Raw genomic sequence first — 24,189 nt, forward strand, 5'->3', positions numbered from 1 at the left:
TTTAAGTGCAGGGGAAGATCAAAGTAGAGTCTAGGAAAAGCTTTGAGAAATGAACTGAGATTTGAAACATTACACAGCTCTCAGCCTTGACTCAGGTCCACGCATAGGAGAGTCAGACCCAAACCAGAACAGTCTAAGCTTAAGAAATTGATCGATTAAATTGATTTTTCTGTTCTTAGGGTTTATTGAACCTCCATAATTACATATTTATTGTAGTAAAAAAAAAAGAAATTGATTGAAGATTTAAAATACAACTCACTGATGGCAAGCCAAAATTAAGGTGTGAGCCCAACTAGGGCAAAAATATCAACATTCTCCATAGGATCCAGAGTGAATATAACATAGCATATATAATTTCCAGGACACATTCAAAATTAGTGGACATAGCGCCGAGGATTTAGCTTAGTGGTGCTGCCACCTGCCTGGCAAGAGCAAGGTCCTGAGTTTGATCCCTGGTGGCAAAAGAAACCAAAACTCTTTGTGACAAAATTAGTGGGCATATGTAATGGGAAAATATAATTAATAGATTATAACTCTGAGATTACCTAGATATGAGAATTATCAAAGATATTAAGGCAGCTATTAATTCTCCATGAGACAAGGAAAAACATGCTTAAATTAATAAAAAGACAGAAACCCCAGAAGAAAACTATGAAAATAAATGTTCCATATACAGAAAATGGAAACTGTAAAACAAAATTTTAAAACAGAAATAGAAGTCATAAAAATCATAAAATGAAAATTTTAAAACAGAAAATAGAACATCTGAAAAATTCTCAATAGCAAAATGCAAATGATAGACAAAAGAGTCAGTGAACAGGTGTGCAGATCAACAAAAATTGTTGGATCAAAACATAGAGAAAAGGGTTTTTAAAGATGAATATGCCTGGGATTTAGCTCAGTGACACCACATCTGCCTTACAAGCACAGGTCCCAAGTTTGATCCCCAGTACACACACAAAAAAAAAAAGGAACAGAGTTTTAGCTCAGTGGCACCCTACCTGCCTTGCAAGTGCAAGATCTTGAGTTTGGTCCCCAGTACCAGAAAAAAAAAAAAAAGGAATATAGCCTCCAGGTCCATGTAGAATAATATCCAGAGCTAACGTAAGTCTAATTGAAAACAACTCCTGAAAGCATGAAGAACAAGGTTTTATGTGACCACAGAGTTCTCATCAGAGATTAGAAGTCAGTGGAACAACAGCTGTAAAACGTAGGGAAGGAAAGTCTTCCAACCCTAAATTCATGACCAGTAAAAACATCACAACATAGATGAATAATTGAAGCAAAGTCTTGGCCAATAATCCTGACAGCAAGAAATGGTAAAGGAAGCTCTTCAGGCTAATGGGAAATTATGTAAGAGAGAAACTGGGACCATCAATATGACAGGTGGGAATGTTAAGCACTATACTAACAAGGAGACATTGGGGCCGTCAATAGGAAAGAGAATACTAAAGCTGGTAAATAATTGGGTTAATATAATGGACCATCCTTTTCCTCCTGAGAAATTTAAAATGCTTTTTAAATATTACTTTTTAAAGTAAAGGTTATAACAATGGGGGGATTGGGGCAAAACACGTAACTATAATAAACTAAGAAAGTCATGACACTGGGGAGAACTATGCGACTACAATATTTTTATATGTCTTGTGTAAAAAGCACAACAGTAACTAAGTACACTTGAGAAAAATTTAAATTACATTGTAATACCTAGAGCAACAACTAAAAACACAATACAGAACACAGCCAAAAGCAATTAATCAGTTAAAATTGAAGTAGAAAAAATGTCCAAAAAATAAGCATTAGGCACACCAACAAAAAAGATCAGAAAAAAAAAAGTGAATATAAAACTAGGCGCTTTACATGTCAATTAAAAAAAAACAAGAGAATGATATATCAAAGGAGAAACTGGTCAGCTTTCTCAAATGTGGAAGACAGAGTTAGGTGAATGAAATCTAAGAAGTGACAGATGGATTTAATAATGAGAGGTTCCTCGGTGATGTTTGGATTAGCAGTTTCAAAGGAACAGTGAGATAACCTGACTGCAGTGGGCTCAAGACAGTGCGGGGAAGGCCAGGTGTGGCGGCCAAGCACTCAGGAAGCTGAGGCATGAGGATCACCACAAGTGTGAGGCCAGCCTGGGCTACATAGTGATTTCAGGGCCAGCCTGGAGTGTACTCCAAGATGCTGTCTCAAAAAATAATAAATAAATAAGGCAATGTGGGGAGAAAAATAGGAAGTTGTGAGTATAAAAATTCCTGACATGCTTTGCTATCAAGGGAAGGGAAAAGGGGATCTATGACTTGAAAGAAAAGTAGGAACACAAGTTGTTTCTTTTTAATGTGGGTGTTATGGGGTTTTCTTAATTTAAAAAATTCTAAATGTGGGGGGTTTCTTGAAATCTATCCACCTTAGTTGAGTGTGACAATAAATGCTCTTAGAAAAGGAGCTTGAAGAGTAGGAAGGTAACCAGGTGTAGTGGCACACTCCTGGAATCCCAGTACTTGGGAGGCTGAGGCAGGAGGGTCACCATAAGTTCAAGGTCAACCTGGGCTACAGGGAAAATTCAGGGCCAGGCTGAACTACACAGTGAGACCCTGTCTCAAAAAATAATAATAATAAAAATAAAAAGAATAGAAGATAGAGAATTATTCCCTTTACTAATTTTGCTTCATTTGCTCATTCCTTTCTATAGATGTTTCCTTTCCTTTGGCTCCTCTCTCCCTCACCCAGAGAGTCACATAGGTTGGCCCTTGCCTTTAACCGTAATCACCCAGCCTACACTCTGGTTCATCCTATCTTTTAACTGCCAGCTTCATTCTAATGATCTTCTGAACATCTTCATGTCTGATAGCTTCCTCTAACATAATATTCCAAGAACAGTCTTCCCTCTCCAAACCACTTCCCCACCAATCATCTTCCCAGTGATACCCGCTTTCTTTCTTCTGCCTCAAAAACGTGTAATAATCTTATATTAATCCTTCTTGCCACATAGTTTTACTCATGAAAAATAAACAGGCGCTTAATCTTTGGTAGTTACTGCCTACTGACTGCATTCTGCATAATTTGCTATGAATTTTCCTTTGATATATCGCTTAGGTCATTAACTCTCAATACAAAACTCAGTTTCTACGCCTGAGTTTCTCTATTATCTGCATTCACTATCTATACACTAGTCCCCGATGTATCTTCTCATTGTCATGAATTATCATTAATTACCAATACCCTGCCTTTGCTCCTGCTGCTAACAGAGCCAAAACTGCCCTCTATTCTCCTTCTACACTTTTATAAACGCTACTCATCTGTGAAGACCCAGCTAAAGTTTGAATATCTTAACAAAGTCTTTGTGGACAATTCCAGAGCTCACTGAGTTTCTTATATTCCTTACAGCTTATGATACCCCATAACTCATTATTTAGGTTCTACATTGGCATCTTGGGATCAGTTTCACGAGAGTTGGTGCTGTTGCCCTAACTACATGGATTACAAGGTAGGCACATAGCGAGCAGACTCGTTGTACTGTAGTTGTTTAATTGATTAGATTTACTCATGTTTAAAAGATGGTGAGAATGACCCCCCGTTACTACAGTTCATTCTAATAAAGTAAAACAAAAATGTTTTTATAAGTATCAATTCTCGTGCCCCATCGCTAACAATACCCACCCCTGAATGTGAAATTCGCACAAGGAAAAGCCAACTACATTAACTTTGTTTCATGGCACAACCTCTGGACATGAGACACAGGGCTATTTGGTTCTAACAGAATCAAACCAAGTTTAGGACAGAACAATGGATGCAATTTGTCATTTCAACTTCTCAATTCAAAATAACTTACAGTAGTCATTTCGAAGGCCAGTAAGATGAATCTTCACCTCTGGTTGGCGTATGGGATAGTTCACATCTCTGAACTTTTTAAGGTGGAAGGCTTTGTTTCTGACTCCATCTGTGCAGCCTACGAGAAACAGTTCTACATATCTCTCTGATTCAGAAAATATAATATTTATCCTTATGAGTACTACAAGATCACAGACCAAGAAAAGAAAGTAGTCATTATAAGACTAGTACAAACAATAGGGAAGGAAAGGAAATAAAGAGGACTTCAGTTTTAAACAACAATATCAAAAATTATCCAGTGGCAGTTTTTAAATTAAATTACATGAGTGGTAGACCTAAATATAGATGACAGGCCTTGTAGGGAACACAGAGCTATTACATTATCTTTGAATATTTATTCAGTCATTTGAGATTTTAAAATCAAAGTGAGTTTTACATATGTACTCACACATACTACACTTGAGGCTTATTCTGAGTCCTTGTCAATAAATACTTGGTTCATTAATTCTAGCTTTTTACTCATGACTACCTGAGATCAGAATCATATCACCAAAAGCCTCCACTAAGTCCAAACCACAGGCCACTGTCTTTTCATCTCCAACCCACTTAGTTTATGATCAAACTGATAATGATCAGAGTCATCGAGAAACAAGACAATTTAGGTGACAGTGGTCTCTGTGACCAAATGGTTTCGATAAAAGCATGAGAGTGTCGTACCATATTATACTAAGAAACCAAATCATTACTCATAATTTCCTGCCTCAGTGTTAGCAATGAACACCTGTGGTTGTGGAAAGAACTAAAAGCTTAGTAGAAATATTCAGGCCTGCTAATAAAGTACTGTGAAAGTTTTTTTTAAGTCAATACCCAAGGAATCAAAAAACCCTCCTAGAATTAACTAAGGTTGGAAGATATATAAGGTTAATATGTAAAATTCAATTTCATTCTTTATACCAGCAAAGAACAACTAAAATTAGAAATTCAAAAACACCTTTTATAATAGTACCCAAAATATAAAATACTTGGGTATAAAATCTCAAAAATATGTATAAGATATGTATGAAGAAGATGAAATACTGTTAAGAAAGAAATCAAGAGATCTAAATACATGGTCAGATATTTCCATGTACAAGGATAGAAAAGCCCAATATTATTACAGTATCAGTTTGATATATAGATTCAACACACTCCCAATCAAAAGTGCAGCAAATCATTTTATGGACACTGACAAACTAATTATAAAGGTTATGCTGAGATGCACAGGCCCAAAATAAGCAGCCCAATATTGAAATAGAAGAACTAAAATAAAAGACTGTCACTATTCAACTTCAAGACTTACTACGAAGCTCCACTAATCGTGATGCTGCACTGTTGACAAGAGAATAAACAAATATACCAATGGAACCAAATAGAGAACCTGTAAATAGGCCCACACAAACATGGTCAACTGACTACTGACAAATGGTCAAAGTCCACACAGTAGACAAAACATAATTTCTTCAACAACAGTGCTGACATAACCAGACATCCACACATTAAAAAAAAATCTAGACAGAGACTCTACCTTGTCACAAAAATTAACTCAAAATGGATCATAGGCATAAAATATAAATCTCCTAGAAAATAACACAGAAGAAAACCTACATGAACAGAATGGGGTTTTGCTGTAAAGTTTTAGATACAACACCAAAGGCACAACCCATGAAAGAAATAACTGAGAAGCTGAATTTCACTAAAATTAAAAACTTCTGCTCCATAAAATCAAGCAGAAGACAAGCCACAGAGCAGAGGAAAATATTTGCAAGAGACATCTTTGACAGAAGGCTGCTTTTCAAAATATACAAAGAAACATTTAAGCTCTTAAAACTTGACAATAAGAAAGTGAACAACCACATCTTAAAATGGGCAACAGATCTGGACAATTCAAGATACAGTGGTGGCACACAAAGCATGTGAAAAGATACCCAACAGAACATGTCATCAGGGAATTGCATGCTGAAATGAAATCACACTATATACTATCAGAACGGCCAAAACCCAAAACACTGACAACAAACACTGCAAAGATGTGGAGCACAGAAACATTCATTCATTGCTCCTGGAATGCACTTTGGAAGCTACCTTGGCACTTCCTTGGAAAACTGAATACACTTTTATCGTACAATCCAGCAATTGTGCTCTTTGCTTTTTATTGCTCTTTGCTTTTTAGTTAAATGAATTGAAAACTGATGTCTACATAAAAATCCTAAATGTGAGCCAAGCAGGTATGGTGGCACATATCTATAATCCCAACACTCTAGAAGGCTGAGGCAGGAGGGTCTCAATGTTGAGCCCATTCTCGGGAACTTGGCCTCAAAATAAAGGGACTGAGGGCCAGGGATTTAGCTCAGTGGTTCCACCTCCTGCTCCACAAGCGCAAAGACCCAAGTTCAATCCCCAGTACCAAAAAAATAAAGGGACTGAGAATGCAGCTCATTGAGAAGGCCCTGGGTTCAATTTCTAGTACTGGGAAAAAGGAACATGTTTAGTGTTTATAATAGGTTTATTCATAACAGCTTTTATTCCAAAACTTGGAAGAAACCAAGATGTCCTTCAGGAGGTGAATGGATAAAATCTGGTACCACCAGATATATACAAGGTGTGATTGAAAAATACAGTAAATGCTCAATTTTTTAAAAGTGTATTATGGCAAAAGATACATTGCCATTAATCCCCCTCAAGAGTCCCCTCATTTAAAATGGCCCAGTTGCCCGACTGGGTAAAGAAGATGTGGGGGTTTGTTTTTATAAAATGGACTACTATTCAGCCAAGAAGAATGATAAACTAGAAACATTTATAGCTAAATGAATGTACATTGAGGTCATACTCTTAAGTGAAATAAATAGAACACGTGTAAATACCAAATAGTTTCTCTGGTGTGAGAAACTGAAAGTGTAAATAAGGACCAAAATGTATAATAGACAATTTGAAATAGGAAGAAAAGGTCCAAAGGAGAAGGGGAAGTAGGAGGGGTAGGGGAAAGGAAAGAAGGAAAATGAATAAGTACAAGAAAAGGAAAAACAGAAACAACGTCTTTATTAATGGAGAGGGGTGGAGGCGTTGAAAGGCAGGCAGGGGAATGGGGAAAACATAAGAACCAAGCTATATCATTTAAAGTACAAGTTCCCAATGATTAATGTCAACATATTGTATACCTAAAATGTACCAATAAAATTAACGAATTAAAAAAATGCCTATCCCACATTCTTGCCACTTCTGAAGCAGTTCTGAAGTCCTCCTTCATGAGTGTCTTTAGTTGTGTTGTCATTGCTGCCTCATGGCCTATATTGATTGAAAATGTTGACCTCTCATTGCCATTTTGACTTTGGAAAGAGCCAGAAGCAACATGGTGCCATATCTGGTGAATAAAGTAGGTACAGACACATCGTAAAGTTTTTATGAGCCTGCATTTCCATCAGATGGCTTTTGGAAGCAGTAGCCACCGTAATTTTTTAATCACACCTCATAAAGACAGTCATGAAAGAGGGCTTCTGGAACTCTTCAGGGTGATGCAAGGGGGTGTACTCAGAGAGATTAACACCAATATGTCATTTACTATGTAATTTTTTAATCTCATTGAGTTTATTGGTATGTTTTAAGTATACAGTGCAGTTGCATTCATCACTGGGATCTTGTACCTTTACATGACAGGTCTTGGTTCTCATTTTTTCCCCTTGTCCTTGCCCTCCCTTCATCCCCTCTACCCTCCCCTATTTGCAAACACTTTGTTTCCATTTTTTCCTTTTCTCATATTTTTTCTTGTCCCTTATTTCCTTTCCCCTATTATTCCCATTTCCCCTACAACTATATAATTGTTTTAATTTAAACATTCACCTCGTATTTTCATCACACCACATACTGTTATTCACCACTGAACACAAAAGCACTTTCAAAACATGAAAAGCATGAGGGAAACTTGAATGTGTATTACTAAATGAAATAAGCCAGTATGAAAAGGTTAAATATTGAATGATTCCAACTCTACAACATCATGGAAAAAGAAAACCTGTGAATACAGTAAAAGGTTGTCAAGGGAAAGGGAAAAATGAATAGGCAAAACACAGAGGACTTTTAGGACAGTGAAACTATTCTGTATAATACAGGAATGGTGAGTGTGTGTCATTATATATTTGTCAAAATCCATAAAATATAAAAATCCACAAAATTAATTCATGCAATAACTCAATATCTTCAAAATACTGAGTGGAACTAGAATTAATGGCCAAATTTTGAATCAAGTATAAAACCCGAAAGACGCTTTTAGAAATAGTGGCTCTGACATCAGGGAAGTCCCAGAATGACAACTGTACAACTAGAACAGCCTGTTCACAGGCTTGTAGGGAGGTCACCAAAGAAAAGAGGAAACCGAAGAGCAAGCACATGAAAAGTGTTATCATCAGCTGTGGGACAAAACATTGGCACATTTAGGGGAAACAGTAACAGTCTCTTGGGCATGTTATACTATACAGTTATGCTAGAAAAGAACGCTTGCAGTGACTTCTTGGCTCAGTGGTAAATACAGTTAGTTGTATGGTAATGTTATGTAAATGTTATCTGAATTTTTCTTTTTTAAAGTATGCTGTAAGCCTGTCCAGGGACTGCAGAGACAATGAAGCAGGAGGAAAACTAAGTTTTTATCTACTAAACTTGTAAGTCATGACTAAATCCAAACTTTTAAGAAATAGAAGTTTACCAATATTATATAGGGAAGTGATATAATATCAGGGGAGGGTCTGGAAGAGCTAAGAGTGGTTGCCTCTAGGAAATAGGACTTGGAGGTGGAGCTGGTTAGGGCAGAGGATTATGAGAATTGTCCAAATCTGAATATCATGTTTATTTAGTCTAAGAATACAAATAGTATATATTTTAAAGTGAGGAAGAAATGAAGGAGGCACAGAGAAGAGGGTAGGAAGAAAGATAAACAGAAATCCTTTGTCCCATACCTTCCCAAATACACTGTAAGTCCTCACAAAGCTGCATTTTCCCATTAATTTGCTGGATCACCTTCCGGGTGGAAAATAACTGGTCTAGACAGTTCTGAAAATAAATACACATAAACAGAATGCTTCTTTAGAAATACATATGTACATCTCAAATGTGATGCATGATAAAGAGTTATACCTGAAAATTTGCTAGAAAGTTTAAAATTCCACAATGTCAAAGCCAACACCACAATGATAGCTATGAATAATCACCGTGTAATGAACAGTGCTAAACATTTTGTATATATTATTTATGACCCCCTCAACAATTCCATACAGCAGGTATTACTTGGCTAAACTAAAATCCTATTATTGGGCCAGGGATTTAGCTCAGGGGTGCTGCCGCCTGCCTCACAAATGCAAGGTCCCATGTTCGAACCCTGGTACCAAAAAAACAAAAAATAAAATCCTATTATTCTTCGAGCCTAAAATTCTATTTAGCCTATAACCAACCACAGGCTATGGACAATGCCACTAGAAATAGGGACAGCAAGTGCATCAAGCGGCAAAAATCTCAAGTAATATGGCTCAATTTCCACATGCACAGACATGTGGCAGCTATTTCAGTTGGGCCAGTAAAGTGCACTTCTGAAAGTCTGTCATCAATTTCGATCAAAACCAGCTGGAAAAATTAGTAATAAGGTGGGGGAAGTTCTTATTGGAATTTTCCAAAAGCACTGACGTATAAGGCAGAAGGGGTTCTTTTTCATTCTCTCATTCATAATAATATACAGTATTTAATTTTCTGTATGTGGCAATCATTGTACCTCCACAGAGATGTCTCTTTGACAGCATTGTTTCAGCATTTTGGTTTCTCCCTCAATGTTAGGTCCTGTTATAAACATTGCCTGCCTGTCAATGAATCATGATTATTATGTATTTAAGACAGAAAAAATAACTACAAAACAAAGTTTTCTGATCAAAGTTTTCAACATAAAGAGCTCTGTTGACACTTGGGGACAGATAATTCATTGTCAGGAGAGCTGTCCTGTGCAGTATGGAATGCTTCGCAGCAGCTCTGGATTTACCTCCTAGCTTCCCTTCTGATGGTGACAACCAAAAACACTTTCAGACATTGCCAAATGTGCCCTAGGATATAAAAATCACCCTCGGTTGAAAACCACTGGCATAAAATAACACTTTTAAAATGGTCTGCTGATTAGCAGTTCAGTTTTACTCTTTACAGGTTCTCTTCTTCAGAGTCCTGCAGAATTCCCACAAAGCTAAACAAAGCACTGTCCAATACATGCTTTACTCTGCATATGCAGGGATGTTTTTTTCTAGACAAGAGCTACTTATTGCTTTAATTAGCATTTCAGCACAGAGCTCACTGAATATGAATTCTGAAAGTCTCCCCAGCTCTCTGAGCCCTCATTGTGGAAATACTCTGCAGATGACTGGTGAGGGCTAATGAAGATTACAGCGCTTTATGTAAAACCATCCCCATCTCTTTCAGTGCTGCTTGATGTCTAGCCATGACAGCAGGCACTCTGTATAAAGTAATAAAACACTTTCCATCACCCCCTTCCAGAGTCATTCAGTGATCCCTGGATAATGTTCTATCTGTGTAACAATTGCTCTGAGCGGTATCTTGTAATCCCACAGAGAAAGCAACCAACCTTGCTGCTACCAGTTGCCAGAGAAGACAAGGGGAGGGAAAGGGGAAGTCCCCAGGGTCAGGGCAGTGAAAACTCTAATCAGCATTAGGGGATGAAAAGGACAGTGTGTTAATAACCATGTCCAGGGATGAGGCCAACTACACTCCTAGTTATCTCAGTAGAATTCCCTAGTCATCCCCTAACCCTAAATCCACTCCCAACAAGGCATTAACAAAAGACTTGTTCCAATACGTTTGTCTCCAATTGGGTAGGGGGTTCAATAATTTGAATTTACCCTAACAATATCTAATTGTTTCTCTAGAAAACTATATGTAGCAACCCAAATGGAGGTACACACTAAAAGGATAATATAGCCTAAACTAAGAACTTATGACTTTCCTGGTTAAAAGGTTTTAAAATGAAACATTGATTTCTTCAGATGCTCTTCATTAAACTTAGTAAACCTGAAAACATGCTATTGGTATAATGTGCCCAAAATACTTAGAGTATATTCCTAAGGTCTTAAAATGATGATAAGAGATACCTAAAGGAATAAATGAACTTAACCAAGAGACAAACAACAACAAAGACTTAAGGAAAATATCCAAAAGACCATCTTTTGGAGGAAGAATTGGATTTAATCTGAGAGGCCCTGAAGGGCAGACCTAGTCACCATTGGAGTTGGAAATGAGGTCTGCTGAAACAGAGCTCTTGGCTGAGAGGAAGCATATCATGGTGTGTATAATTTTTTGTCCTTTTTTATCTTTATTTCTTTAATTATTATTATCATTTTTCACTTTTTAATTGGTCCTTACCACCCTTTCTTATGTATTTGGGAGATTGTTTTTTCTTTTCTGAAGAACTTCTATTCATGTTTACTTGCTTGGTGTTTTGTTTGGTTTGTTTTTGCTCCATTTTGCTTTACTTTGTCAAGAATCCATCATTTCCTACTGATTTGTAAGGGTAGCTAAGCAGCTCTCTCCTCACACCTGGAACTCAGTTATCTGAGGTTTTCAAGATGTATCATCTTCAGTTTTTTCTCTTTGCCTACCTGGCTATTAGAGGAAACATTTTCCTTCCTGTTTCTTTCAAGTGTGTGAGATGCCTTGCAAAAATGGACAGCAGAGTTATTTGTTTGAGAACTGCCTCTGACAGGGGTCTTCAGTGGTTCTTCATAAGATCCTATAAGAGAGAAATTTAGCTTGGAATTTGGATTTTTTTAAACATGATAATAATCAATTTGATTGGAGTCTAGTCATGGCATCTTTCACAGTAGGACACAAAGTAATGGCCCAAGCTCTTGTATCAAATCCCAGGGAGTGGGAAAAAGGAAGAGAGATGAGGCCTTATCCAGGATGCCGGGTTTGTAAATGAACACTCATGAAAAACTGCCTCAGTGACCTCTACTACAGGGAGGAAACTCCAGGATTAAAGGCCTGACTCTAGCCATAGCCACAGCAAAGGAAATGCTTTACCTCTGTGTGACAAAAACAGATCTGCACATTTGGAGAAAGGACAAAAACAGTTCCCCAGTTTAAAAGGATGATGTAAAGAGTAGCTGCTTCGCCCAGGCTACAATCATCCTGTCAGGTAATCGCCATGGGGTGCTTGCTAGTTCTTAACATCACTACGTGATGGTAAGTGTATCACTTTGCCCCACCCTTCCTCTTGTGGAAAGATGTTATAAAATTAGCTTGAGATTGCATCAGTGAAGTATTTTCTAAGCTAAAATAACAGTCAATGTTATTTGCATCAATATCTTTTCAGATTCTTTTCTCAAGATCGAGAAATCGCACTACTGTTCTAGACTTTTAACTGCCCTGGAAACCTGTCTAGTCTCCCTCTAAAACTAAGTACCTCTCATATCACATTCATCAGAGGGGTCAAGGAGTCCTCTGCCACATGAGAATCCCCCGCTATATTTTCCATGGACTTGGTAAATCATCCCTACTGTCCCGAAAGCCTTGTTCCTCAAGTCCTGGGATTCAAAATCTAAGATAAATATATTATATTAAAGGAGAAGGGGTGATGAAAACAGGAAATGTTGCTCAAAATTTTAGATCTTGTTCTTGTCCTGAGAAATTGGACACAAATTTTTTGTACTTATGGAAGAATATAGAGCAAAAAAAGGCCAGCTCTCAGAACCTAAAGTGAGAAAGGAAAAGCTGTGCTTGGATGCAAGTACTGTCAATCAATCCATTTATAAACAAAGAGGTCAGAACCAGGCATGACGGTGCATGCCTGTAATCCCAGCTCCTCAAGAGATTGAGGGTCTCAAGTTCAACACCAGCCTGGGCAATTCAGCAAGACCTTCTCTTAAAATTAAATTTTTGAAAGGGCTGGAGATACAGCTCAGTGGCAGAGTGCTTGCCTCCCATGTGTGAAGCCCTGGGTTCAACTCTTAGTACCACAAAATAAAACAAAAGCAAAGTGGTCGGGGCTACTAGGCAAACAAAGCAGAGACCTCTCAGGTCTGTGGGCAGAACATGACCTCAAATGAACATCTATAGCTGTCCCCTTTGGAATGGGAGGATCTGCAGTATTCACTGCTATGAAACAAAAAGAAAGAAAACCCACCAGCAAAGCACTGAGAAACCACTGTATGTAGTTAGTTTCCTACTATCAAGTAGAAACTAAAATGGATTTTCTTGTACAATCCTTTTGACTATAATCTATCTCTTGGACTTTTTAATTTTTCACACAATACCTTACTAATGAACAATCAATAATTCAGGTCCCATAAAGGAAAAGGAAGCCCCTAGCTTTAGCCAGATATCCTCCCCAATTACAAATGAATACAAAAGCCAGTTATAACAGTGATCTTTCTTACCATCCTGTATCTCCTAAGCTGCAGTTGGCAGATGTCAGTGTTGAAACTTGTCATTACATGAGAATTCCATTGGTTTGAAAAGATTTGAGCTCCCTTGCAATCTGCAGAACTACAATATTTCACTAAGAAAGAGCTTGTGTTTCAGGACTCTGATAGGTGGATTATGAATCCTGTCGGCCATACTGGGGGTTCTGGTGCCCGTTCCCCTTCCTCTATCCATGTCCCAGCAGGCATGAGACTGTCTCCCTCTCTCTTCTTTCCTTCCCTCTTTCTCTCTCCATAGTTTTCTTCCCCCTCACTCCCTCCCTCCTTCTACCCTTCTCCCTCTCTTCTTTCCTTTATTTTCTTTTCCTCTCATCCTCTCTGCTTTCACTTTTTTCTTCTCTAATTTCATGCCCAATTATACCAATACTAATGTATCTCTTTTCGGACTGCCACAGACCAGGAACTTTACTAGAGTCATTAAATCCTATAATTTGCAAAACAAAAGCATATATATTTTGCCTATAGACATTTACATATACATTATAAATACATAAGTCTTGCAAAAGCATCACTGTCTAGCCATACAAGACTCAGAACCATATTTAAAACATAACAAAGGGAGGGAAGGGGAACGAGGAAAGAAAAGAAAAATAAGATACATTTTACACAGGTACAAACTCCCTATGATGAATGTGATCATTTTATATCTATATATATAGAAAGAGAGATAAAAATTAATTTTTTAAAATAATAATGTGTATTACATGGCCAGAGGATGTTCTTTGAGTCCTTAATAAAAAACTACAACACAATGGAGTAGATTAACTACTGTACCTGAGAGCCTAACTGGAAATATACTTTTGTAAGCGGCCTCAGTCAATCATGGTTCAGTCAGTTAACCAAAGGCCGCCAACTGATCAGATCATGTTCAAAAGAGGCAAAGGCCCAGCTGTAGTCAGTAAGCTCCTAGACCTCACTCCATTTTCTGTCCATAAATGCTGCCTGCCCACCTTTCTGGGGGGAGTTCCCAGAACACCTTTTGGCTCTGAGAACAGACTGCCAATGCACAAACAATTCTTTCCTCAAAAGAATTGTTATAATTTTCTTTTAATACACACTTTCTTTTGGTTTTGCTTCATTAGCACCTTACCTTGGAAAATTCTTATTCAAAGGGAGAGAAAGGGAGAAGCAGTTAATTAAGTATGATACTACAGAGTTCTACAAGACAAAGATTATCTCGGGAATACATCCTTTTTAACATTTCAAGATTGGGCTCACCTAGAGTCAAGGTGCCTTTCTCAGACGTTATCTGCAGCACTGATCCCCCAGATTCAGAGATGTCTGCGATGGAATACTCATCCCCAAAGGAACAGGCTTCCAAATCCCTGATTTGACTTTGCTGCCATCTTGTGGCAAGTGGGCTACTGGCCACAGGAACGTCACCTGACAGCCTCTTCACAATATTGCTCTTGAAGTTAGAGTATGGTGTAGTAACTGAATCAAATACCTGTTTAACAAGAAAAGAGTTGTGATTTATAGTGGTTTCAATGATACCAATGTAAAAATTCCTTAAAAGAGAATTACATGTGTCTAATACAACACAAAATATGTGTGCATGAGATTTTTACTTTTCATGACCTAGGAGAACATACTTTTAAACATTAAATCACCATTACAAACTTTAAGCCTCTGCTCAAGTGTCTTCAGATGCGCCAAAATAGTTTGAGGAATTATATTTAAGTTTAAAAGTATAACATAAATAACACTATATTATGAAATGTAGACTTTTGTATCACTTTCTCCACTTGTCAAAGTTTTTAGCTGATTCTAATTTGAAACACTGTAGAAGTAAGCACAGCAGTCTGTTGGCCACAGTCGGGTGATGTCCGTAATACTAGTCAAATGATCCTTATCTTTGCAGGTACCAAGAAACGGTGGAGCCACCAGGTTTTAAGATACATTTAATTCACAAAAATGAAACAAACAAGCACACACACACACAAAAAAAAAACATGATAGATGGACATACTTGCTCCAAGTTTTCCTTGGTATCCTAGAATTTAAATATATTTTTTAAAAAAACAAAATAATCCTAAATTTTAAAGAATGCAAATAACGAATAAATTTAATGACATGTCAGCTTAAAAAATGAAATTTCACACTAACAATCACATTGCTTTTGCAGGTCTGTGTTCCTCTGGCTCGGCCACTGTCTGTCCATCTGGAATACTCCTCTCCTGGGATCTCTTCACAACCCTCTGCCAGAGTAACTCCTAGCCCATCTTCAAAGCTGAGTTCACCAACAGCTCCTTCAGGAAAGTGTATCAGAAATGCCTTCATCCTTGTTCCAAATTGGAACCTGTGTAGGCCAATTAATGGTCCCCACTGATGTTCAGGTCCTAATTCCTGAAACCTGTACATGTCAAAGGAGCAAAGAGGAAAGTGGTTTTGCAGGTGTGATTGAGTCAAGGGTTAACCTGCATTAAGATGGGGAGACGCTTGTGGATTATCTTGGGAAGCACACATAACCTTGTGAGAAAGGTAGAGGGAGAGTTGGCTGTGCACAGGAGGAACAATGGCAACACAATCACAGAGCAGAGCTTGTAGGGCAAACGTCCATCTGCCAAGAAGCCCTAGCAGTCAGCAGGACCAGAAGCAGCACAGCACGGATCCACCCCAAGAGCCTCTGGAAGAATTGAGACCCTGCTGACAGTTTGGCTTTGGCCCAGAGAAACTGATCTCAGACCCCTGGCCTCCATAGCCATAGCAGAACACACATGTGTTTCAAGCCACCAAGTTTGTCATCATTTGTTAGAGCAGCCATACTGCAATATACAGAACTAATGCACACCCTATCCTGAATTTCACAGCTCACTGTGTGAAGAGCATCACGACAATGTACTAATAATAACATTTATCAAGAACTTAATATGCCAAGCAATAGGATATATGAATTAAATAATTTGAGTTGCATCATAATCCCATGAGGTAGGTACTATTATTACTCCCACTCTATAGGTTGGAAAATGAAACTTAACAGAGTTAAATAACTTGAGCAAGGATTCGGAGATAGGGAGGGGATCCAGGCTCAGGCCACTGAAAAAATAGGTGCACAGACATCATCTCTATCAGTGGCACCCTTTGGGATATGCAGTGCCTAACCTTTCCAATCAGCTAGAACAACGCTGTCAAACTTTGAGCTCGACAAATCAGTCGAGTCCCTGTGCTTTAAGCATCTGTGCTCACTGTCCACTTTTCCGTTAATTTTTATTTATCTCCTCCTATATCAGACACTTCTGAAGACCAAGGATTTTGTCTTCCATCTTATTTTCCTCAGGGCATAGCAAATTTATCAGCATCTAAAACTCCATAATGAACAAATGAATAAATCTGTTTTTCTTAGAGGTCACTGGTACTAAAAAAACCACAGGGATTTGAAAATGAATCCAGAGGCAAGGAAAAAGGCTGCTTTCTTTTTTCTCTATTAATAAATTTCATGTTGGACAAGGTAAAACAAACATTTCCACAGAAACTGAAGAGTGATATAAATAAAGCAATAAAAGTATACCTGGGCATTTTAAATAAGTCCAACTCTCTTGGATGAGATAAATGATATCCAAGAGTACTGACAACACTCCCAGAACTGATTACTTGTCAGTGGTCTATGGGGAAAAAAATGACAAATAAGAAAAACGGCCTCCATAGACAAATTTTTTCATGACTTTCAAATAGGAGGGGCAAGTAACTAGAAATAAGTTTGTCATCAGCATACTAGATTGAACAAGTTTTCCCAGATCTATGTTAGCCTGAATAAATCCCCTGTGATGAACTATGGGGTTTTCTCCCTGGCCTTAAACTGCTCAGCTTGTTATCAGTGGCTTAAGTGAAAATTTAATTCTTAAAGTTAATTATTTCAAGTTGAAAAAATAGTTAAAGTATTACAGGACAGAAATATGATTCAGAATAAAATCTCAGACAAGGATTAAAGGCAGCAAAATTAAATTCAAGATTTTTTTTCATTGTAGAGACAAAAGATAGAAGAGAATTGACATGTAACTAGACAACCACCGCTGGGAGTCAACAGTGTGATGAAACGGCCTTTTTAAAAAAGCAAGGCAGTTTTAGGTCTCATTAAGTGAAAAAATAGTGCCCAGAATAGGAGAGAGCAGAATCCCATTGTTTCAAGACTGTCAAGACTAATCTGGAGAATTGGGTCCAGTCTCAAAACTGTTCTTTAAGAAGGGAGACAGACAAGGCAGGATTCAAAGCCCAAGTTCACCTGGAAGAAAGGGACAGCAATGACAGAGGTCCAGGTAAGCTCTGTAAGAGAGTTCACCCCAACGTAGGTCCCCCTTTAGTGAAATAAGGGAACACACAGTGTCTAGGAGAAAGAAGGCTCAAAATTAACTGTCTTCAAAAGTTTGAAGGGATGAAATCCATTTAAAAAAAGGAAAAACTTACTTTGTATGACTCCCTATGACAAAACCAGAACCAGTGAGTGGAGGAGACAAATTTTTATTCAAAACAAAGAACTTTCAAAGAGTTAGAGCACAATCTCTGTTAACACTTTGAAATTCTCAGTCCTTCCACTGGGTACCTATGCAAATGCTTTGTAGTGTTACAGATAAACATTGTTTTCCATTAAGTTTATTGGTACATTTAAAGCAAACAATACAGTTACATTTATCATTGGGATCTTGTACCTTTACATGACATGTCTTGGTTCTTGTTTTTTCCCCATACCCCTGCCCTCCCTTCACCCCCTCCACCCTTCCCTATTTACCAAGACAGTTTCCTTTTTTTATATTTTTTCACATTTTTTTCTTTTCCCTTTTTCCTTTCTTGTCCCCTTCCCACTTCCCCTTTAGCCATTTTCTTCCTATTTCACACTCTCAATTATACTATTTGAACCTTATTTACACTTTTAGTTTTTCACACCAGAGAAACTATTTGGTATCTTCTTGTGTGTTCTATTTATTTCACTTAAGAGTATGGCCTCAATGTGAATCCATATAGCTATAAATGTCTCTAGTATCTCACTCTTTATGGCTGAGTAGTATTCCATTTTATAGGAAAAAAAATCTTCTTTATCCAGTCTCTAGTTGATGGACATTTGGGCTGTTTCCAAGTTTAAGCTATTACAAACTGTGCTTCTATAAACATGGGTGCAAATATAACACCGTGGTATGATTCTTTTCTTTTGGAAAGATACCCAGCAGAGGGATGGCTGAGTCAAATGGGACCTCTAGTCCTAGTTCTTTGAGGTATCTCCATATTGATTTCCACAGTGGTTGCACCAGTCTGCACTCCCACCAACAATGGAGAAGGGTTCCTTTCTCCCCACAGCCCCACCAGCATTTGTTATTGGTTGATTTTTTGATAGCAGACGTTCTTTCTGGGGTGAGGTGGAATCTCAGTGTTGTTCACATCTGCATCTCTCGAATGACCGGTGATATTGAACATTTTTCCATAATTTTTTTGCTGCTTTTACTTGTTCAGATAAACAATTTTTTTTTTTTTTTTGTACCAGGGATTGAACTCAGGACCTTGTGCTTGCAAGACAGGCAATGGAACCACTGAGCTAAATCCCTGGCCTAGATAAACATTTTTAATAGTTACATATTTTAATGTAAATTTTAAATGTTTTAAAATTTTAATATTGTTATAAAATTTTACCTTATAAAATACTAATTTGTGTGAAATAAATTAACATATTTAAATAAAATGTTAAGTAAATAACAAATGATACACAAAAATCACAGAGGTGACATGCAAATGACTACAAGCTTGAAAAACTGCTATTTCATCTTTAGTGTTTTTAAGCTTTTGTTCCCAGATCTATCTCCTGCTGAGGAAATGCCTGTCGCATAGTTTTAAATGACTCAAGTATTTATTAACAGAGAGGAAGAGGAAGATAAGAAAAATAAGACAAAGAAGGGAAAAAGGATGAATGACTTGATACTCCAAGCACATCAGTTCAGTTTGTTTACTCTGAAAATTCACATCATATTGACACTATATTGGGAGGAATTCAGAGCACCAGAGCCAAAAAATAAATAGAAAGGAACTTGGAGAGGTTAAAAATAAGGTCGGGGGGGTGAAGGGAGGGCAGGGACAAGGGGAAAAAATGAGAACCAAGATTTGTCATGTAAAGGTACAAGATCCCAACAATGAATGTAACTGTACTGTATCCCTAAAATGTACCAATAAACTCAATTAAAGCTGAAAAAAATAAGGTCAGGAAGTCACAAAATGAAACTGTGGGGATCATGAGTATTGGTTGTAAGTACTGTTAACTCTAGTAACTCCATATGTGTTAAGTTTCTCCAGTTTAGCAGGTAGAGTGTTTCCTTTGTGGAATTCCTGAAAGTTACAGTTTCTTGTCTCTGACCTTTAGATGTGTGGTTGTCCGGGTTACTACTACTCACGGTGGGTTGTTTTGGTGAACCTGTTTGCTCTTTTCCTGTGTGACCTTTCAGTTACTATGGTAAACCCATCCCATAATAGTTTGTGGTTTTTTGCTTTAAAAGGCCGGTGCTTGCCGGCAATAAACGCCGCCTTGATCAGACTCTTGTCTTGGCGTCCTTCCTTTCTCTCTGCCCCATCTCCACCCCGCTGCTCTTTCAGGTTTGAGACACTGCTGGACAGTGCTCTGCGTCGCCGGCTCGCGACATGAAACAACTGAGAAAAGAGAAATAAATATATCTAGTGATAAATAATGTGGCATAAAAATATTCAGTGGGTGGAGAATCTTCCAAGAATCTCATGACAAAGACAAAAGTAATAAAAATGCTCCTGTGAGCTCTCAGGCATGTCCCCCCTTTGGCTTTCCGTAGCCCTAACCACCACCACCCCACCCTCATTAGCCCATTACAGTAGCGTTCTGTTCATAAGACGCTTCAAATTTTGGGCCTCCCTCTCTCTCTCTCTCTCTCCATCCTCATCTGTACTGAACCAAGGGGCTCATCATATTAGGGAAGCACGGAGCCACTGAGTTATGCCCCTGGTGCTCATCCTCTCATTCTTGAGCACCAAAAGCCTTTACATCCCAGTGACAAGATACAACCCAAGACAAAATTGCCAAGCTCCTATAGATAATGATAATTACTGTATATTTCAACAAGCTGAATGAATTTTAAATGTTTTCACCATAAACAATGTTTGAAGAGATAGACATATTTACTCTCATTTAAACATTACGTAATGTGCATACTTATCCAAAAGAATCACATGAGTACCTTATAAATATGCACAGTTTTTGTTTGTATGTATCTGTTTTAAAGGCTAAATCAACTCGCAGGATGTTTTCAGGCAGGCATTATCTGCTACATTCCACTCCCAATGCCTGTCACTGGGGCCTCCTAGAATCCATTCCACTGGCAAAGACTGCCTCACTCAGACTCTGTCTTTTCTTATCTTAACTTGTTGCTCTGCAGACTTCCTGTGATGCTTTCCAGATAACTTCAGTACACAAGAACAAGCTTTTTTGTTGTTATTCTCCACTCTCCCCTCTCTTTGGACTCGTGTTTTCTTATACAATGAATATCTCAGGTGAGTAAAACCTCATGGCCTGACTACTACTACAACAATATTGTCTCTCATGTTTTCTTCCAAATAAACATATTTTAATTACTACAAAAGAATGGTTTAATCAAGATGAAATAATTAGGATTATGAAATTGAAAGTCCTTAACTCTGTCCTTGGTTGTTGCATTCATTAATTCTGTGATCTTGGCTGAGTTATTAACTTCTTCCCCTTTCAAAGAATTGTTTAAAGGAAATAATATATACTAAAGGAAATCACATACACTATCAACTTCATAAGCAAAAATCACCTTCATGCAAAATGCAGTATAGAGCGAAAAGGGCTTGCTGCCTTGTAATTCTTCCTATCTCTTGTGTTTTTGAATCTCCAAAATTGATTTTAAATGTGTAGGAGGCTGTAATTTGTATCCTAGCACCTGAGTTGATTAACTGAATCAACTGCTTTATGCCATTGTTGACCCTGTATCTTCCCCTTGGTTTGGCCTTCAATTTATCAATCTCTTCCTCCCCTTAATATAGCTTTCCTTCATCTACTGAAAGAGTGCTAGTGATTTTTCTAGCATACTCCCCCTAAACAAAAAAATTTGTAATTGTTAAATATTTATAGTCTGAGACTAGTCTTTCTATAGACCGAAGCTAAGAGATAATGACATCAAAATAGACCCAGAGAAAAATTCTGTCAAATGAACAAAGGGGCCAAAATTGGTATTCCTCCAACACTATCCAGAGCAGGGGTTCTCCAAACTATCATCTTGAACATTTGGCTAAAGGTGTATGTGGAAATTTATATAGGCGTGTTTTCCTTGTTTGAGCGCTTAAGCCTCAGGATCATTAAGTTAACAATACACTGTCTCTCATTTCATCCTTGACAAGAGAGGTATGCTAAAGCTTCCAAAATAGTGTTTCTATATAGTGAATCTTCTGGTCAAACGCCCACCTGAGCATCAGACCTGTATACTTGTTTATCTGACATGCTGGCTTCTACAACAATCACTTGGACATTTGTACAGCATAATTTTGGCCTTCTCAAACCCATTCAGCTGCAGGTTCCTTATGAGAGTTTTTGTACTTATACTACAATGGGCTAGAAACTATCACAATGATTTTATCAAAATAATAACACCTCCCGTGGCCCTGCCTGCCCAGAGGTGATGGCTCCATCACCCTATCTAATAGCACAATTATAAGGGACTGGGCTTACATGATTTAAGCTTTAGCAAGTGTTCTATGAATTTACTTTTAAAATGCAAGTTCCCGGACTATTGCTTGGACAGCCTGAGGATAACAAAGGCTAAATACACTAACATATATAGCATAGGAGATGTGAAACATCTGCTAAGGAATCAAAAATAAAAGATTGTATTTTAAAGGTTCTCAGACTTAACTATGCATATGAGTCATAAGCCGGGGGAATCCTGTAAAAATGCAGATTCTGATTCAGGAAGTCTGGAGTGGGCCCTGAAATGCTTTGTTTCTAACAATCACCCAGGTGATGGCCACACTGCAGGCCAAGAATGACCCTTGGAGAGCAAGGGCAGAGTGCCTGAGTAAGGAGGTAATGTCAGTGGGGAACAGAAACATGGGGGCTTTCACTACTGGAGCACATCAACCACAATACACCAAAGTAAAATTATCACAGCTGTACACATTTGTGTACATTTTTGTTCTTTACACAAAATAATGTTTTAAAGGAAATATTCTCTGCATAATCATTTTTCTCCTGTGTCCATTCTTATCAGATCATCAGAGAAGGAATAAAGTAGCTTCTTTTAGAAGTTTTAGGTAAAGATTTAATCCTAAAATGTGGGCTTTGCTTGATTAGTCCCAAACACACACACCACAGAAGTGGGGATGGAGGAAGAGTAGGGCCGACTCCTGAGCACATCCTTTGAAGCACCAACTACTCCGCCGGGTTGTTGTGGAGACCCTCCATGACACCCAAGCTCAGGCCCTTAGTTTAGAGCTTACAGTGTCATCACTAGGGCCGACTCTGAGATAACTCACGGAACCACGGATTTTAGGACATGTAGCCCTCAGTTGCCTTGCCATTCCTACCATTAAAATTCACCAACTTTAGCAATCAAGTTAGGCCTCCTCTAGCAAGCAACAGCCAGAAGGAAAAGTAAAGATATAAAATAAAGCACTTTCCACTATACATTCCCTGAATGATACCCATCGCATGTTTAATCCATAGAGATAATATTAAGTTCCCTCAGGTCAGGCATCATATTAATACATCCTATTTAATCTACACCATCTACTCCTGAGCGCTGTACCCAGCCCTCCACATCTAACCAGTTCCCTAGGGCAGTGAAGAATTCAGTTTCTAAATGACAAGAGCACCATCTTCCGGTAAAATACTTTTCTTTGGAGGGAGAATGTTAAGAGCTACCAAAACTGTACTCGTTTTTCTGGCAAGAATTGCATTACCTCACAAATACCTTGAAATTCTATAGCCTTCCTTATTTCCTTTCTGTGGTCGCTCACCATCCCCACCACCCGCACCACTGAAAGGGTCCTTCTAATCCTTAGCCGTGGAAAAAAAAGCTTGCCCGGTCCGTCTTTGCCGGTTTTCCCTTAAACTAAGCGGGTTTCAAGTTTCAGCCCCTCCTTGAATTCCAGCCTGCTGGGACTCCCGCCAGACCCTTCCAAAATGGAGCCTCTCGCTGCTCACCCATTAAAATGCTCCGGGCCCAAAGCAAAAGTATTTGCAGTTTTGCTGTCTATGGTCCTATGCACAATGATGCTGTTTCTTCTACAACTAAAATTCGTAAAACCTAAAATCAACAGCTTTTATACTTTTGAAGTGAAAGATGCCAAAGGAAGAACGGTTTCTCTGGAAAAGTTTAAAGGCAAAGTAAGTTACATCTTCTGGTTTTGTTTCCATTGTTTTTCCACGTTTCTGCTTACTCTCTTACTATAATCAATTTTTGTTGTTAAATAATCATAGTTAGAATGTGGTCTTTAAAGTAATTTTATTAATACATCATTTTATCAAAATCTGAGTTCAATTATTTCTAATAGATTAAGTGATTGTCTTATTTTTCTCAAAAATGCCTTACTTTTGTGTTGTCTTTATACTTTCAGTTGACTACAAAATACAATCAGTAACATGAAGACAGCGGCATTTATTAGTGAAAATATTAATTCTAATCTAATATTTAAAAGCACTATAATAATGATAGTTTTCAAAACCTTCATAAGTACTTAATTTTTTTTAAATGCAAGCAATATGTCAGAGTCTTCTGGGTTATGGTCTTTGGTAAAATTGAATTTGTATAAAAATATGAAATAACCATCTGTCAGAGGTATATTCTTGCAAAATGTTTTAAGATTTTTACCTACTTGCAGGATTTTTTTTTTTTTTTTTTAATCTTTT

The 24,189-nt window shown here is 37.9% G+C and overlaps 2 protein-coding genes across 9 annotated transcripts in view; one reads left to right on the plus strand and one right to left on the minus strand.

The window, feature by feature from the left end:
- Cdc20b (cell division cycle 20B) overlaps positions 1 to 24,189 on the minus strand; it is a 67,672-nt gene that overhangs the window by 29,743 nt on the left and 13,740 nt on the right. For all 6 annotated transcript variants that reach the window (XM_033760908.1, XM_033760906.1, XM_033760904.1 and 3 more), the window contains 4 exons: positions 14,544 to 14,772; positions 11,502 to 11,632; positions 8,814 to 8,907; positions 3,833 to 3,949 (listed from right to left, as the gene is read on the minus strand). In XM_033760908.1, coding sequence (XP_033616799.1) covers positions 3,833 to 3,949; positions 8,814 to 8,907; positions 11,502 to 11,632; positions 14,544 to 14,772 — 571 coding nt within the window. The remainder of the gene's footprint in view (positions 1 to 3,832; positions 3,950 to 8,813; positions 8,908 to 11,501; positions 11,633 to 14,543; positions 14,773 to 24,189) is intronic.
- The window catches only part of Gpx8 (glutathione peroxidase 8 (putative)), a 5,811-nt gene continuing 4,905 nt past the window's right edge, over positions 23,284 to 24,189 (plus strand). Inside the window, exon 1 of one of the 3 annotated variants that reach the window (XM_010626862.3) lies at positions 23,284 to 23,667. In XM_010626862.3, coding sequence (XP_010625164.1) covers positions 23,464 to 23,667 — 204 coding nt within the window. In that variant the 5' untranslated portion in view covers positions 23,284 to 23,463. The remainder of the gene's footprint in view (positions 23,668 to 24,189) is intronic. The other 2 variants (XM_019207834.2, XM_010626864.3) reach the window with 2 other exon arrangements.

The sequence above is a fragment of the Fukomys damarensis genome, unplaced genomic scaffold (assembly GCF_012274545.1).
Source record: "Fukomys damarensis isolate Sample0158 unplaced genomic scaffold, DMR_v1.0_HiC HiC_scaffold_1, whole genome shotgun sequence".
Taxonomy (NCBI): domain Eukaryota; kingdom Metazoa; phylum Chordata; class Mammalia; order Rodentia; family Bathyergidae; genus Fukomys; species Fukomys damarensis.